This window comes from Eriocheir sinensis, chromosome 31, assembly GCF_024679095.1.
Source record: "Eriocheir sinensis breed Jianghai 21 chromosome 31, ASM2467909v1, whole genome shotgun sequence".
Classification (NCBI taxonomy): Eukaryota; Metazoa; Arthropoda; class Malacostraca; order Decapoda; family Varunidae; genus Eriocheir; species Eriocheir sinensis.
In genome coordinates this window covers 9306241-9323685 of record NC_066539.1, presented here as the reverse complement: position 1 = coordinate 9323685, position 17445 = coordinate 9306241, and the positions used below count along the sequence as shown (strand labels likewise).

General features: G+C 43.8%; 2 protein-coding genes across 5 annotated transcripts in view; both read left to right on the top strand.

The window, feature by feature from the left end:
• Window positions 1-4379, top strand: part of LOC127005889 (serine/threonine-protein phosphatase with EF-hands 2-like) — a 148741-nt gene extending 144362 nt beyond the window's left edge. For all 4 annotated transcript variants that reach the window (XM_050875229.1, XM_050875228.1, XM_050875231.1 and 1 more), the window contains 2 exons: window positions 206-290; window positions 1105-4379. In XM_050875229.1, coding sequence (XP_050731186.1) covers window positions 206-290; window positions 1105-1406 — 387 coding nt within the window. In that variant the 3' untranslated portion in view covers window positions 1407-4379. The remainder of the gene's footprint in view (window positions 1-205; window positions 291-1104) is intronic.
• A 4116-nt stretch (window positions 4380-8495) lies between these two features.
• Window positions 8496-17445, top strand: part of LOC127005890 (uncharacterized) — a 38855-nt gene continuing 29905 nt past the window's right edge. The window contains exon 1 of the mRNA XM_050875232.1: window positions 8496-8853. The gene's annotated coding sequence lies outside the window, so the exon portion shown is untranslated. The remainder of the gene's footprint in view (window positions 8854-17445) is intronic.

The following is a 17445-nucleotide window of genomic DNA, read 5'->3' as shown; positions in this document are numbered from 1 at the left end:
ATTATCAGGTCCTTTAGCAGTACTGATCTTAAAAATAAATATGTTCTAAGAATATAAATGCAACACAATCTCTTTACGACACCATCAACGAGCTATGTAAACATCTAGTGCCAATCAGCCTTTAGCCATATATGCTCTGTACTATATAACGTGTGTATGCATCTGTATTGGCCTTCTGTTATGTGGCGTGTTGTGTTTGTTGCAGAGTGGCCCGACGGTGGTGGAGGCGCTCTACAGACACAAGAGTAGCCTGGAGACTATCTTCAGGCTCATTGACAAGGACAACTCAGGTGGGACTCGTGTGTGTGTGTGTGTGTGTGTGTGTGTGTGTGTGTGTGTGTGTGTGTGTGTGTGTGTGTGTGTGTGTGTGTGTGTGCGCGTGTGTGTGTGTGTGTGTGTTTGACCTTGCTGAAAAGTGAAAGTGAGAGAGAGAGCACTACCCCCCCTCCCCCTTTTAAAGCCTCACCTACCTAATTACTCCCCTTTTTGCTCTCCATCCCTCCCTTCCTATTCTCTCGTCTGATCCTTCCCCTTGCCCCAACTCTCCTATTCCTTCCTCCAATCCTAGCCTTTCTTTACATCCTTGACTCCTGTACCTCCCTCCCCCCCCTCCCCCCCTTCCATCTTTCTACCCTCTCATCCTTCTTTCTTACCCTAACTTCTCATTCGATTTTTTCTTCCTATTCCATCCCTTCTTTCCACCGTCCCATCCCATCTTATCATCACATCTACCCATCCATTCTTTCTCTTCCGATCTCTTTTCCCCCTTTCTTTTATATCTCCCATCCTTTGTTTCTGTCCTTCCGTCTAATTCCTTCTTCACACTGTCTTTTTCATCTCTCTCTCTCTCTCTCTCTCTCTCTCTCTCTCTCTCTCTCTCTCTCTCTCTCTCTCTCTCTCTCTCTCTCTCTCTCTCTCTCTCTCTCTCTCTCTCTCTCTTCCTAAAATTTCTTTCTACCATCCTTCCCGTCGGTACTCATCCTACTCTTCAGTCTCAACCTTTATCCTATCCCCACGACAGTCCCTCCCCCCTCAGGATATACCAGCATAGGGCATCATCCCACCCCGTCCCTCCCTCTCACGCCCGCCTCCCTCCCTCCCCAGGATACATTAGCATGGAGGAGTTCAGTGAGACCTGCGAGCTGCTGAGTCGTCACATCGACGTCCCCATCCCTAAGGTGGAGATCACGGACCTGGCGCGCTCCATCGACATCAACAAGGACGGCTACATCGACTTCAATGAGTTCCTCGAGTGTTTCCGCATCGTCGAGTCAAGCAAGAAGAGCATGGGGGAGGAGTACGACGGCGACGACGACAACGATGAAGACGACGAGGACGAGGACGAAAAGGATGACAGAGGACAGAATGGAGGCACTGCCGGCCCTCCGAGGGACACACTGCTGTAGCCCTGGTCGCCTCTAACAGCAGACACGTGAAGCAGCTCGTACACACTAAGGCAAACACTCCATCTCTTCCATTGCCTCCTTGCGGCTGCTGTGTATCTCCAAGTGTGATAGAGGAATGCCCGCCGCCCGCCCTCCCGCTACTCACCTTCCTGTGGCGGAGGCGGGCGGCACGGATGTTCAGGCGGCTCGTTAGCAGCTGACCGTCTATTGAAAGGCAAAGCTACACCTCCTCCACTGCCTCCTTACGGTTGTGTATCTTCAAGTCTGATAAATGAACGCCCGCCGCCCTCCCGCTGCTTTCCTTCCTGGGCCGGAGGCTGCTGACTGCATGGCTACCCCGGCGGCCCGTCAAACATTCCCTGAGTCCCGGAAACCTCAGCAACAGTCCCACGATCCACTAGCATAATACTAATGATAATAATACAACGTGATACTATTCAGCATTACTTTTAGACGATATATCCTTTCTTACTGTTGTTACGTATCTTATAGTGCTCTCGATCTGATGATGTTCGTTCGTCCGTCTGTAAGCATTCCACAAGTTTGCAGGCGCGGAGGGCTATTTTAATATTCTCCTTTAGTCTCCAGCACCTTTCTGAGGGCCGTGGCACGCGAGCTGCTGTCTGGCGGGGTTCTGTGCGTCTGTGTGTTGAGCGTGCAAATGGTGACGTCGGGGAAGAAGGGAAAAGAGGACACGACTGTTTTTCTACAACGTCTCTGGGGAGCGAGGCAGCCCGCATGGTGACGGTCCACAGTGGAAAGTGCCAAACTCACATCGGTAGTTTCCTGCAGCCCACAAACGAAACGACTTGAGAAGCGCAGCTCGCGGCTCCCACAGTCCCCGCCGCTGACTCACCTCCCCCTGCACCTGTACCTCTTGGTGCCGCGCCGCGAGAACCTGATCCCAGCAGACTGGTGCAGCCGCGGCGGTGCAGGGACGGCCAGGTGGCGGAGCTCTTCGTGTGACCCGTTAGCCAGGTGATTAACACTTACAAAAAGGTGAACCTATAGTAATCAAGCAGGGCGGCGTGAGGAAGGTTTCAACTCTCTTATAATAGCATCTACCGTCTGCTCACCATCTGCAGACGTGGCTGTTACAGGCTGGCAGATATCCACAAGTGAAATGTTGTGATAATATGAGACTACGACAGAGTTGAATGTGAAAAACACCACCTTTGCCCCCTTATCAAGCCCATGAGCAGGGTTACAGGACCCTCCTCACCCCATGACGGCCCTGGTGGTGTCAGTGTGCGGGGCAACGGGACACAACGCCTCCACCCTCCGCGGCCAGTCAGGCAGGAGTTACCTTACTGCAGCTGCAGGAAACTTAAGCGTCTCCTCGCCAGATAGGAACGCGGCCAATAAGTATTTTCCTCCTCGCTTCAGTGTAGACTCGTAAATACCGCGGGGGGCCCCAGGACGCCTCTGTTGTGTTGTTCAGTGTCACTTTACGTCTCGTTTTAGCCACTCATAAAACAAGAGGTGGTCGCAGTGGGCATCTATGCACCTCGTATTACCCTGCGCCGCCTCCTGTCCGACACACACGACACGGGGTAGCTGACGCGACGCCCACCCGTTGGCTTGGACCTGGACGCCTCGCCCTCGACCCCTGCCGCCCCGACACGTGCAGCCCCAGCAGTCCGGGGCCGTGCGTCCCTTCCCCTGAGCCAACACACGCGGTTTGCAGGTGCCCTCGGCCGAGTCATCCTTCTTGGCACCATTCCCCCCTACACAACCCCCACCACTAAGTCCCTATTCCCGCAACATAGAGACACGCCAGTTCGATTCCCCTTACTACGCTTACCCCCTTCCCACCACCTTCGCAGCCATTACCACCCTATTCCCGCAACACATCAGCATCCTGCACGCCCTCCTCTGTCCCTTCCTCTCCCTTACACCATGACCATCACCCTTTCTCACAGCTCAGTAACACTCCTGCACATCCTCTCTCGTCCCTTCCTTTCCTTTCCTCAACACCAACACCCCCACCTTTTTTTTCCCCACAGCTCAGTAACACTCCTAAACACCCTCCCTTTTCTCTTCCCTTCCTTTCCTTAACGCCACCATCACCACCTTTTACACCATTACCGCAACCACCTCTACCACGCCTTGCTCCTTGTCCTCCCCCCCTCCCCCCAATATACGCACGCAGCACCAGTAATCAAACATACACACAGTTCCTTTCATAAGACTTAGTACATTGCAACCTTTTGTTAGTTACGATTCTCTTATTTCCTGCCTATCGTCTTCCTATGTTTTGCTGTATATTTGTTTGTCTTCCTTCCTTCTTGTGTCCCCTCATTTCCCTCCCTGTTTGTCTTCCTCCCTCCTTGCATGCCACTATTTCTCCCTCGTTCTCTTCTTTTCCTCCCTGCTTCCCTGTTTGCCTTCCTTCCTCCTTCCATGCCTTAATATCCCCCTTGTTACTTCCTTTCCCTTTCTGCTGTCCTGCTTGTCTTCCGCTTTCCTTTGTTCTCTCCTTTTCCTCCCTGTTTTCCTTGCTTATCTTCCTCCCTCCTCCCATGCCTCCACCCCACTTTGTTTCTTTCTTTTCCTCCCTGTTTCCATGCTTGTCTTCCTCCCTCATTTCATTCCTTCTTCGTTCCATCTTCACCCTCGCTGCTGCCCTCCTTCTCTCCCTCCCTTATTCGCTCCCTCCCCTCCTTTCTTCCCTCCCTCATTTTACGATTCCCATAATTTCCGCTCCCTTCCTCCCCTCCCTTTCCCTCCCCTCCCCTCCCTTCCCCCCCTGAACGCGTGAAGCCCCATGATGCAATTCGACTCATCACAAGGGCTTCGCAATTTTCCTTAGCTGCATTAATCAAACATAAATACATACATAGATACATACATACTTACACATACACGCATACATAAGATACATTATTTAGAGATTTTATCCGGCAGGGTCGGAAACTTTATAAATATATCAATTAACAATGCTGTACAATTAAATCCTATAGTATGGCTGGACCCCGCGTTTCATTCTCGCTTACTCTTCCCGGAACCTAAAGCAGCGGAGACAATACGAGGAAATGCGGGAAAGCGGCGGAAAGTTGCACGGCCGGGAAAACTTATGTGAGTGCAAGGGATGGTAAAGTGGAGTCATTTTACGATAGGGAGAACAAGGCCAAAAGAAAAAAAAGAGCCCACAGTAAAAGACTCCTACAAAAAAGAAAGAAAAATAGCAAAGGTTGGTAACGTTGATACTTCTTTTACGGTGAAATAAAGAAAGGCTAAAAAATATATATATATATATAAAAAAAGAGTGCCCACAATAAACTGCTCCTATAAATAGAAAGAAAAAATAGCAAAGGTTGGTAACGTGGACACTTCTTTTACAGTGAAACAAAGGGCTAAAAAAAAATGCCCACAATAAACTGCTACTATAAAAAGAAAGAAAAATAGCAAAGGTTGGTAACGTGGGCGCTACTATTTAAGGTAGACAAAACAAAAAGCTTAAACAAAAAAAGTGAAGAAATGCCCACAATAAACTACTACAAAAAGAAAAATTGCAAAAGTTAGTAATATGGAGACTTCTTAAACAGTTGACAGACCAAGGCATAAACAAAACATATGCCGATGGTTAACTGCTCCTACAAAAAGAAGAAAAATAGTTGTCAAAATGAATGACTAATCTCGGTGCATGGTAAAACTAATAAGCTTACTAATATACACACTTAGTACATCAGTAAGCCGAAGGTATGGGACAGTATAACACTAGAAGTATACATGGATGCAATCATTGGCAAATGTGAAAGCTTCTGTGCGTGATTGCAGCACTTGATGAGTATGAGAGCCAAACAAATGTATACACGGGTAATAAAACACTTCAGACAGCAGTGTCATACGATAAGAGTCGATATTTATTTTATAGTAAACAATTGAAGGGCAGTTACAAAGGATAGAAAGCTTACTAAGACAAAAAAAAAACGCAAATACTAGGCACTGGAAACCTACGAGAATGCTTTCTTTGTTGAAGTGAACATTTACATATGGATGCAACACCTGGCTAGTTAATACGATTCTACAAATACTCTTGAGATAGAAGTCAAACCAAAAATATGAACCAAGTTAAGACAGGCACTCAAATAAAAAAAAAATCTGAGGTGAGGGAATAATACAGAACACGTGAACTTATAATGCGAGGTGGCGCAAAACAATACAAAGGTCAATCACACCGCCACTACGTGACTCAGGGGTGTTTGTGAGTCACTGTAAATCTTGACTACTGTAGGTACGTACGTGACTCATCGACGTGTAACACCATGCGGGTTAAGAAAAATGTGAGTCATGTGGAAGGGGTGAGTCACTGCATGGAGTACTGTGACGAAAGCACACGAACAAAGACAGCATGAGTCAGAGGACTAAGTTACTATACAGTACATGCTCACAAAAATGCACAAAAATAATATCAATAAATGACAAAGGAAAACCACCGCTTCATATAATACCGCCATGATTTTCAAAGGCGCCAGAGATAACTTGCTGCCTCACTAACACAAGAAGAACACAAACACAAATTAGAAAAAATAGCCCCTCTAAAACAGTGTTTCACAAACTCGGGGTGAGGTGAACATAGGGAAGGCAGAAAGCCCTGCGCAACAATTACTACCTTTGATAAAAACAAGTATAACGAAGCTCCTCTGGGAATGACTTTCAGCTTGAACTTTTACAAATAAATTCAAAGCTAAGTCTACCCGTCATCGCTATCTACTTCCATGTCTTGTGTTGCACAGCGCAGTGATCACATGCTGACTTGAGTGGTGGGTGACTGCTGGCATCACTCACTTCGCTCCCCCCATCGATCCTCCTTCATCTTTATACATGGTATGGTAAGGTTTATCTCACTGTACTTTATCCTGAGTGATTGTTCTTTTAGTAACACATAATATATTTTGCTCTCACTGTCGAGACGCGTATTACTCCCTCCATGAGAACTTTATCATGATTTTTTTTTCAAAATCAGTGTTGTAGTCTGGTGTGTGATTGTGTAGCGTGTTGAATAGTTGTGTTGTGTACTGCTGATGCATGTTGTGTGTCTGTGCTGTTGTATGTGACGGTGGTGTGTTATGTAACTGTGCGGCACGTGGTATCAGACCTGAACTGTTGGTAAGTAGCTACAGGGTAGCCATATAGTAACTATAGTCTGATACAATAAAAAAAAGGGTGTGGCAACACCGGGGTTACGTAAAAGGCAAAACGGGGCGTTTGGGAACCACTGCTCACATTCACAACTACAACAACCTTCACCAGGACATCCGCAGGTGCAGCGGCTGAGAACACATAAAAAGCGACCTCCACACACACAAAAAAATAGTTCAAATCCACCACTACAGCCACAACCATCAGCATCCACAGGTGCAGGGGAGCAGCGAGTGATTGAAGATCCCGCTCCAGTGCTGGGCCTCGGCCGCGCCTCACACACCTCACACTGTCACAGGGGCATCAGGAGGCGCGGCGGCGGGCGGAGGTGGTGGCGGCGGGCCCTTAAAAGGAACCTCTGTAAACATAACATGCGGCCGCCCCGACGCTCCCTCGCCCACACGAGGCCCCGACGCTGATAAATGAACAGGATAAGACGAGAAAACAATACCCGCCGCATAGACCGAGGAATAAGTGTGTGTGTGTGTGTGTGTGTGTGTGTGTGTGTGTGTGTGTGTGTGTGTGTGTGTGTGTGTAAATACATCAATACAAAAACAAGTATGAAATTTCATATGTAAACAAATAATTAGATAAATATATAGAAGAAACAGCAGATAAATGAACATGAACACTTCTCCCCCGATGAAACAAAATATTTTGCTTATGAGAGAATGAATACATAAATAAATAAACAAATAACTAAGAAAACACAACCAGTACATAATTGAGCTCATTAAGTAAAAAAATAATAATAATAATAATAATAAAGTGGACAAAACTATTTCCAGTGCACAGATGAATAAATATGTGATTAAAATAACAAATAAATTAGTAGATATATAGACAGATAGAGAAGTAGATATAAAGATAGACAAAAATATATATAAAGACAAGTGTGACTCAGTTTTCTTAGTCAGGTTAGTTTCTTAGTTAGGTATGTATACGTACTTTCCCTTCTCTCAAATCCCCGGTAATTCCCACAGTCACACACACACACACACACACACACACACACACACACACACACACACACACACACAGGATACCCCCAGTAACCAACTACAGTTCCCCTTCCCTTTCCTTTCCTTTTCTTTCTTTTCACTTCCCTGCCCTGCCCTGCCCTGCCCTGCCCTGCCCGTCCCTGCCCTGCCCGTCCCTCCCCTTTCCTTCCTTTCCTTTCCTTTCCTTTCCTTTCCTTCTCTTCTCTTCTCTTCTCTTCTCTTCTCTTCTCTTCTCTTCCCTTCCCTTCCCTATCTCTTCCCTTCTTCCTCCTCCTAATCACCTGCCTCCTTTTCTTTGTGAAGAGATGCTAACAAGCCTAGAAGTTGTCCCTCACTTCTGCGTGTTCCTCTCCTTCAATTCCCTTCCCTCCTCATTCTTTTCTTCATCCTCCTCCTCATGGTCCTCTTCTTCGTCCTCATCGCTTTGGGCACGGCAATAAAGACACATAAATGAGCTTAAGTTATTCCTCAATCCAGCTCCTCCTCTCTTTCATTTATTTAATTTTCTTCCTCTTAATCGCTATCTCCGTTCCCATTCCTCACTTTTGCTTCTCGTTCCATTCTTTTCCCTCCTCATTTTTTCAGTTTCCTCTTTTCCTAATCGTTCTCTTTCTCGTCCTCATGGCTTTGGACACGGCACAGCGAGGAACCCCTAATAGGCCCAAGTTATTCCTTAAGTTATTCAGTTCCTCTCCTCCTTCCTTCTCTTCCTCCTTCCCCTAATTGTCCTCCCCTTCCTTCCTTCTCTTCCTCTTCCTAATCGTCCTTCCTTTACTTCCTCTTCTTTCTCCTCCTAATCGCCCTCCCCTTCCTCCCCTTTCTTCCTCCTTCCCTTAATCGTCCTCCTCGTCCCTATTGTTCTGGGCGCGGTAGTGAGGACACAAGCAAGTCTGTTGTTCCTGGAAGTGACAAGCCGTCCACCACCACCACCACCACCACCGGCGCAGGGGCTTAGGGAGATAAGATCGAAAATTGATTCCTCGTCGAATGAAGCCCCCCCGAGCGAGCGGTGCGCCTCGTTCCCTGGAATATCAGCCTCCAGCCCTCCACCAGTTCCCAGACGACGCACAGAAAACGGAGATCTGCGTAGAACTAAGAGGGGGGACTCGCGCACGCACGCAGGCCAGACCTCCCGCTGACGCTGCCGTCCTCTTGACACCACATCGGACACAACCCACAGAAAGCGAGGTGCCTTACTTCAGTGACCTCCTCTGTGCTGCCTCTCCACACTCTCCCACAGCCACCCGAAGCCCCAACTCTGCGACTCAGCCATAGAAGCAGAAGGAACAACAGCTGGAAACGTGAGTATCCGTATGCATGGTTCAGGGCAGCGCGGGCCTTTGTAAGCTGCCAGGATGAGTTCAGAGGCTGGATTTGCAGGTTAGGATGGCGGTGTCACGCATTAGAGCCTCAGTAACCATGACCACCGTGACTGCCGCCGGGCCCAGCTGTTCCAGGGTCATATGCGAATTAAAGTGGCGTGGTCAGGGCGAGGCAGCAAGGCGAGGTGAGCCGTGGATGCTGGGGCGCGGGTGTCCCTTTTGTGGTGGGAGAGTTTTTATTACCTCTGACAAGGAGGCTTTGTTTTCGGTGCTATGTTTTGTTAGTTTGTCGATATGCATGATTAGGCAAAAAAGAAAAAAAAACTAAGCCAAATTTTCATACTGTTGGATTTTGGTAAACGTTCGATAAAGGCAGACAATGGTGGAAAAAAAAAAGAAGTGAACCAATGTCAGGGCAACCATATGGAAAAATCGGCATGTACTTTTAGAGATCATGAGGGCCTGTAGTGGGTACCCGCAGAGGCTGGGAGGTGGTCCGGCACACTATGAGTGCTTCAAGAGGGCACCATGAAGCTGAAGGTCTGCTGCTTCATGGGGGGCGGTCCAGCACCGTTCCGATAGAATGCAACAAAAATTGGCTTTGTTCCAGCGCCATGAAATTAATGGCCCAATAAATAAAACCTCGTGGAAAAGTGTGCCATGAGCCGATGAAGAACCCATAATATTTGGAGCGCATTTGGTCAATGGAGTCACATTTTTTGTCAGGTAGAACGGGCGCTGCTGAGGTATTGTCCTTGTCGGAGGTCTGCGATCTAAGAACACTCGCTCTTGATGCGAATATTCTATTCATAAATAATACAATGAATGTTTTAGGCTACTGCAAAAAATAACGTATATTTAAAAGATCAAATTAAATATGCTATTCCCTCTTAGGTTGAGATTGCTCTCGTTTTCTAGTCTTGGTCTGTTTTCAAAGCAAAGGTGAATTTTTCTATACGGTTGCCCTGAGTAATTGGTTCACTTATTTTAAAAGAGAAAGACAAACATACAGACCAACACAGTCATAGAAAAGCAAAATTTCGAAGCACAAACATATATCAAAAAAGATAAAAAAAAAATAAAAGTTAAAAAGTAACAATTACTTGTGGTTTTCGTACGGTGTGTGTGTGTGTGTGTGTGTGTGTGTGTGTGTGTGTGTGTGTGTGTGTGTGTGTGTGTGTGTGTGTGTGTGTGTGTGTGTATTTAATTCAAGAGAAGTCCTGGAAGTGAACATTCAAAACGACATTTTGCCTAAAAGCTCCTCCTTCTTCCCTGACGTCATATTTTCCCCCTCCGTCCCTCCCTTCCCATATCCCCCCCCCCCCCCATGCCTTTTTTTCCTTTCCCTTTTTCTCTCACTGCTACCTGCTTCTGTCTCTTTCTCTGTCTCTCTCTCTCTCTCTCTCTCTCTCTCTCTCTCTCTCTCTCTCTCTCTCTCTCTCTCTCTCTCTCTCTCTCTCTCTCTCTCTTTTTCATTTTATTGCATCCTTTGTATTTTTCGTTGTTACTGGACTCCGAAACCAATTAAATGTTATTGTTTTTTATTTGTTGCTTTTCACTTGTTCTCTCCCTTAATTTGTGTCTCCTCCTAACATTCACTCTTTTACTAATTCCACTGCTTTACAGTTGTTGTTTTTTCGTGAGGGAGATCCTGATAGAGGAAAAAAAAACTGTACACGTCCACATATATCACAATTTCATCTTTTTGCTGCAAATGTTCCCTTTACTCGTATGCAGACTTATTTTGCTCCTTTTCACATCTTTAAAACATCATATATATATTTTCGTCCTTATCTGCCCTCAACTCCAGTTTTATACAGCAATACTCTCATCATTTTTCTGTTTTCATTTTTCATATCCTTTTTTCCTTGTTCAATACCTTTTCCTCTGTCTGTTTGTGTGTCTGTCTGTCTGTTTATTGACCCATTTTCTCTCTGCCTATTGTCGGCTTGTATTTTCTGGTTGTTTATCTGTCTATATGTCCGCCTGCTTGATTGTCTGTCTGTTTTTTTCTGCTTTTTCAACTGATTTTCTGTTTTTCTGTCCGTCTATCAGCATGTCTGCCAGACTACGACTCTTTTTTTTTTTTTACTGTCTTTGTCTGTTTTCCCATTATGCCTCTGTCCGTCTGTCTCTGTCTGTCCATCTGTCTGCTGTTGGTCTGCCTATGTTTACTCGGTGTTTCTTTTTTTTGTTTACTGTTTCGGTTTCTCTCTCTCTCTCTCTCTCTCTCTCTCTCTCTCTCTCTCTCTCTCTCTCTCTCTCTCTCTCTCACTCTCCATGGCCCCCCGTCCCCCAGCCCCCCCCCCTTGCTGTTGTCCCCCTCGGTCAGGTGTTCCAGGAATCACTCGGGGTTGGTGAGTGGGTCGCCCCCTCGCCCCTCCTTGAGTCTAATTGTGTTAATGATGCAGGAGACGGCTGTAGTTGTATAGGCTTGGTCTTAGAGGGAAAGGGGGGGGATGGGGATAGGAGTGGTCTAAGCTATATGAAAACTCAGCCTCCATACATGTGTTTTGTATTCCTTTTCCCTTTTCCTTTCCCCCTTTTGTTTCAGCTCTTACAGCCTACCGCCCCACTCTTATTCCTCTCAGGGTTCTTTATTTATCTTTCTGCTTTTAGTAAGTTTTCATCATAGCCTCCAGTTTTTTTTTTGTTTTAACTTTATCTTTTTCACTGCCCATCCTTTTTCTTCCTCCTTTTCTCTATCTGTCAGTCTGTCGCACTCTCTCCCCTCTTATATTATCTTCCTCTTTATTTCACTCCCTCCCCCTCCGTCCTGTCCCTCCACGCCGATACGTTCTGTCAGTTCTAAATGAAAAAGAAGTATCATTAGGGAGAGTGACGAAATGACTCCTTCTGCAGCTGTTCTGGCACATATTAAGATCATTTTCCTACATCTTATTGCTATAAAGAAAAATGAAGGTTCCTTGTAAATAAAAATTTGTGTAAGAGGGGTAGGGTGAGGACGTGCCGGCGAAGGAGGATCCTCGCTCCTTGGAACTGCTGAGTCGACAATGGCGGGCAGAACCAGGAGTCTGAGAGATTCCTGTTGTGGCTGTGAAGATTTTGCAGGTGAGAAGTGGACTGCATGCTGTTTGTGTCCAAGGTGGTGAAGTGTGCTAATTTGAATGGAGTCAAGCAGGATAATGTACCTAAAATAAATTGGATTTGCACTCCATGTCTTCATAAAGCGTCTCTCGCTACCGACATTGTTGAAAAATTGGATAAATTCAAGCAAGAATTATCTAAAGAAATATCTGTGGTTAAAGATGAGGTTGAATCTCGGATGTCCAGTGTCAAGGAGGAATTGAGTGAGGTGGTAGGCGTGATTTGTGATGAGCAGGCAGAGTCGGGTCGCGCCCATTTTGCTGACGTAGCCAGACGCAAGAGGAAGAAAAAACTCCTTGCCGTGAAGGCCTCTGATCAAGACAAAAAGGGTACTGAGTTGAAAAAGGAAGTTTCCCAGGCATTGCAAGGCATTCAGATTACTGATTCAAGATTCACGAATGGAGTTTACATTGTTATGAAATTTGATTATGAGAACACAAGGAATGAAGCATCTCAGAAATTGGAAAATGTAGAGCAAGTTAGCACAAAAAGTGTAGGAAAACTAAGGCCAAATATCATGATCTGCAATGTGCATAAGGAGGAGACCGGGGATAAGATAATTGAAACACTGTTAAACAGGAATGAGTTCCTACACTCGATTCCTGGAGTTGAGGGGAAAATTGGGAAGATTTTTAGTAAGCCTGCTGCTGGTGGCACAATGCACTATATTTTGAAATGTGATCCAGCTGTTAGAGAGTAGATTCATATATATCATGACAAGATAAAACTAGAATGGGGAGTGTACACTGTGAGAGATAGATACCATGCAATCATATGTTACCATTGTCAAAGATACGGTCATCTTGAGGCCAACTGGACTGCCAAGAACAATGGAGAAGCCCCAAAATGTTGCAAGTGCGCTGGTGATCATAAATCAAAAGATTGCTCCATGGGTGAGAGGAAATGCATAAATTGTGTGAGGTACAAGAAGCCTGAAATCAACCACTCAGCGAATGACCAGTGTTGCGTAGTTCTTCAAACTGAATTTGAGAGAATTCGTAACACAACCCATCATGGCTATTAATTGGTGTTTGAGACTCGAAGATAGATTGTGTGTTATAAATGTTCAGTGAGTTGGAAATAATCGTTGGACATTGAACTGTGATAATATAAAGATAATATCAGATAAATGGAAAATGAAACAATGGATATTTGTGATACTATAAAAAGGAATATATTGTGATTAGCACGAACGAAAACATGGCCAAGTGACTATATAGATGCAATGTTTATTAAAAGGACATCAGTAGGTTATCCATGAAAGCCATTAAGACTCACTCACTCACTACGACGTTGTGAATAAGTGTATACCGAGGATTATTATTGAGGCTAACATCATTATTGCTGACGGCCCTGCGGAGCGCTGCGCTGACAGTGGAGCAGGGCCTGAAACCTCATCAACAGTAAACGCTAAACGGTAAACGGTAATTCCGAATTTATCTTAATCAAGGACCAGATATATCCAACTTTTTTTTCCAAAAATAATATCTCTCTGATTTATCTTTTCATCCAAATGCAACTAATAATTTAATAGTATCAACAAAACGTCATGGTTATCACAAGGTTTTCATGCATGCGCTGCGACGCTACCTTACCAAAGCAAAGAAGTCACCTCCTCACACCTCGTATTTTTATCAGTTAAAAATAACTCCCATTTACGAACCACGCCTTAAACCCATTACCACACCTCACCTCATACCATCATTTGGAAAACACCCATTTATACCTACCATCGCCTATGAACCCATTACCACGTACATACTCCACATATCACCTCATCCCATTCCGTTCATGACACTAACCACTGACAACAAACAGCCCTCACTGCCCTCCTCCCTTTATCATACCTCACCTCATCTCACTCCTTCAAAACACCTCCCCATACTAACACCCCCTGAACCAATTACCATCTCCTTTCTCTCTCCCTCTTTCTCTCTCTTTCTCTCCCTTTCTCACTCCTCCATCCATCCGCCACAGCCCACCTCACCTTTAGGCCTAATAAGACCCATAACAACGTCTTTACACCTCATTCTCTCCCTCCTCAGCCTGACAAATGACTTTCCTTCCCTCACCATAAACAAATAAAATGTTCGAGGCCATTTTCCTTTGTAACCTTGCCACCAGCCCATGCCTCTCTCTCCCCTGTCCCTCTTCCTGTTGTTTCCACCAACGCCATCGCCACTGCCATTACGTAAGGCATTAAAAGATTATAAAATAGGCAATCATGTAATGTCAAATACGTTTAATCTATCAGACGGTATTCTAGTCATTGATGAGTCACTTACTGAGATGACTTTGACTCTTGAATACGTTTGCATTTTGGAGTAGGCATAAAAATAGTACCTTATATTCATCTACCTTTTAACTTGTTCACCATCACCATCCCCATTACAATCAGTACTACCACCCGCATCACCACCACCAACACAAGCACCACTACCACTACCAGTAGCACCAGCACCGTCACCGTCACGTAGACACTTGTTGCTTATTGATTTTCGTCCACATGGCTCACGGGCAAGAAGCGTAAAGCTGCTGCAACACACGCCCTTAGCAACCCTCCGAGAGTGAGTGATTGCAGTTTAGCCTCGGATCTGTGTGTGTGTGTGTGTGTGTGTGTGTGTGTGTGTGTGTGTGTGTGTGTGTGTGTGTGTGTGTGTGTGTGAGTATACCTTCCTACTAACGCAAAACAAAGCGAAAACTTAACGGAAAGTTTGTGTGCTGTTGAGTTGTAACTTCTTCTTGCTTTTATTATTTTTGTTCTTGTACTGCCTTCGCTTCATCACGTTGTTGTTGTTGTTGTTGTTGTTGTGTCCTAAGAAGAGTGAACGTTCCAATCCCTCAAACTACTGTCCTATAGCTTTACTTTCTTGTCTATCTAAAGCTTTTGAGTCAATCCTTAACCGGAAGATTCAAAAGCACCTTTCCACTTTTGACCTTCTATCTGATCGCCAGTATGGGTTCCGCAAGGGGCGTTCTACTGGTGATCTCCTTGCTTTCCTAACTGACTCTTGGTCATCCTCTCTTAGCCGTTTCGGTGAAACCTTTGCTATTGCGCTGGACATATCAAAAGCTTTTGATAGGGTCTGGCACAAATCTTTGCTTTCCAAACTACCCTCCTACGTTTCTATTCTTCTCTCTGTACCTTTATCTCCAGTTTCCTTTCTGACCGATCTATTTCTGCTGTGGTAGACGGTCACTGTTCTTCCCCTAAACCTATTAACAGTGGTGTCCCACAGGGTTCTGTCCTATCTCCCACTTTTTTTCTGTTGTTCATTGATGATCTTCTTTCCAAAACGAACTGTCCTATCCATTCTTACGCCGATGATTCCACTCTGCCTTACTCAACTTCTTTTAATAGAAGACCCACCCTACAGGGACTTAACGATTTAAGGCTGCAGGCAACAGAACGCTTAGCCTCAGACCTTACTATTATTTCCGATTGGGGCAAGAAAAACCTGGTGTCCTTCAACGCCTCAAAAACACCGTTTCTAAACCTATCCACTCGACACAATCTTCCAAACAACTATCCCCTATTCTTTGACAACACTCAGCTATCACCTTCCTCAACACTAAACATCCTCGGTCTATCCTTAACTCAAAATCTCAACTGGAAACTTTATATCTCATCTCTTACTAAATCAGCTTCCTCGAGGCTGGGCGTTCCGTACCGTCTCCGCCAGTTCTTCTCCCCCGCACAGATGCTATCCATTTACAGGGGCCTTGTCCGCCCTCGTATGGAGTATGCATCTCATGTGTGGGGGGGGTCCACTCACACAGCTCTCCTTGACAGAGTGGAGTCAAAGGCTCTTCGTCTCATCAGCTCTCCTCCTCATACTGATAGTCTTCTACCTCTCAAATTCCGCCGCCATGTTGCCTCTCTTTCTATCTTCTATCGATATGTTCATGCTGACTGCTCTTCTGAACTTGCTAACTGCATGCCTCCCCTCCTCCCGCGGCCCCGCTGCACACGACTTTCTACTCATACTCATCCCTATACTGTCCAAACCCCTTATGCAAGAGTCAACCAGCATCTTCACTCTTTCATCCCTCACGCTGGTAAACTCTGGAACAATCTTCCTTCATCTGTATTTCCTCCTGCCTACGACTTGAACTCTTTCAAGAGGAGGGTATCAGGACACCTCTCCTCCCGAAATTGACCTCTCTTTTTGGACACTCCTTTGACCTCTGTTCGGGAGCAGTGAGTTGCGTTTTTTTTTTTTTTTACGCCCTTGAACTGTCTCCTTAGCTGTAAAAAAAAATAAATCTGTATATATATATATTATCTATCTATCTATCTATCTATCTATCTATCTATCTATCTATCTATCTATATATATATATATATATATATATCTATATATATATATATATATATATATATATATATATATATCTATATATATATATATATATATATATATATATATATATATATATATATATATATATATATATATATATATATATATATATATATATATATATATATATATATATATATATATATATATATATATATATATATATATATATATATATATATATATATATATATATATATATATATATATATATATATATATATATATATATATATATATATATATATATATATATATATATATATATATATATATATATATATATATATATATATATATATATATATATATATATATATATATATATGTGTGTGTATGTTGAATCATAACTTTTCTTCATATTGTCCGTTGTCATGGTCATCATTGTCGTCTTCGTCTTCTTTCACTATTTCTTATTTTTTCTCCTTCTTCTTCCTCTTCTTGTTCTCCTTTTTTCATTTTCTTTTCTTTTCTCGTCTTTTTTTCGTCCATTTTCAATTTTTTTTGTCGTATTTTTTTCATATTTCATTTCTTGTCCGTCTTCTGAACGCATTAAACAGGAATCCGGCGTCTTACCTGCACACAGACATTAACCAAGTACGTGTGTAGGTCGTAAATGTGTGTGTGTGTGTGTGTGTGTGTGTGTGTGTGTGTGTGTGTGTGTGTGTGTGTGTGTGTTCCATTACACACCGCTAAACTCGTTTTCTTGTTTCATCTTTTACTTTGATCTCTTCTGGCATAATAAATCTTACATGTGTTGCCTATTCACGGCGTCTGATTATTATTTTGTATGATATTTACATTTGCTCACGTATATATATATATATATATATATATATATATATATATATATATATATATATATATATATATATATATATATATATATATATATATATATATATATATATATATATAAAACAGGATAATCTCAGTTTTCTTTTTCTGTTTGCTTTTACTATGTACAAAAAACTCCAACAGTAAAATTAACAAGTGTAATGAGTCTGCATTTCATATATTTTCTAATAATAGTGTATACACGATAAATGACACTGTTCACTTCAAATTTCTTTGTTTTTCAATTGCAATCGTAAGCGAA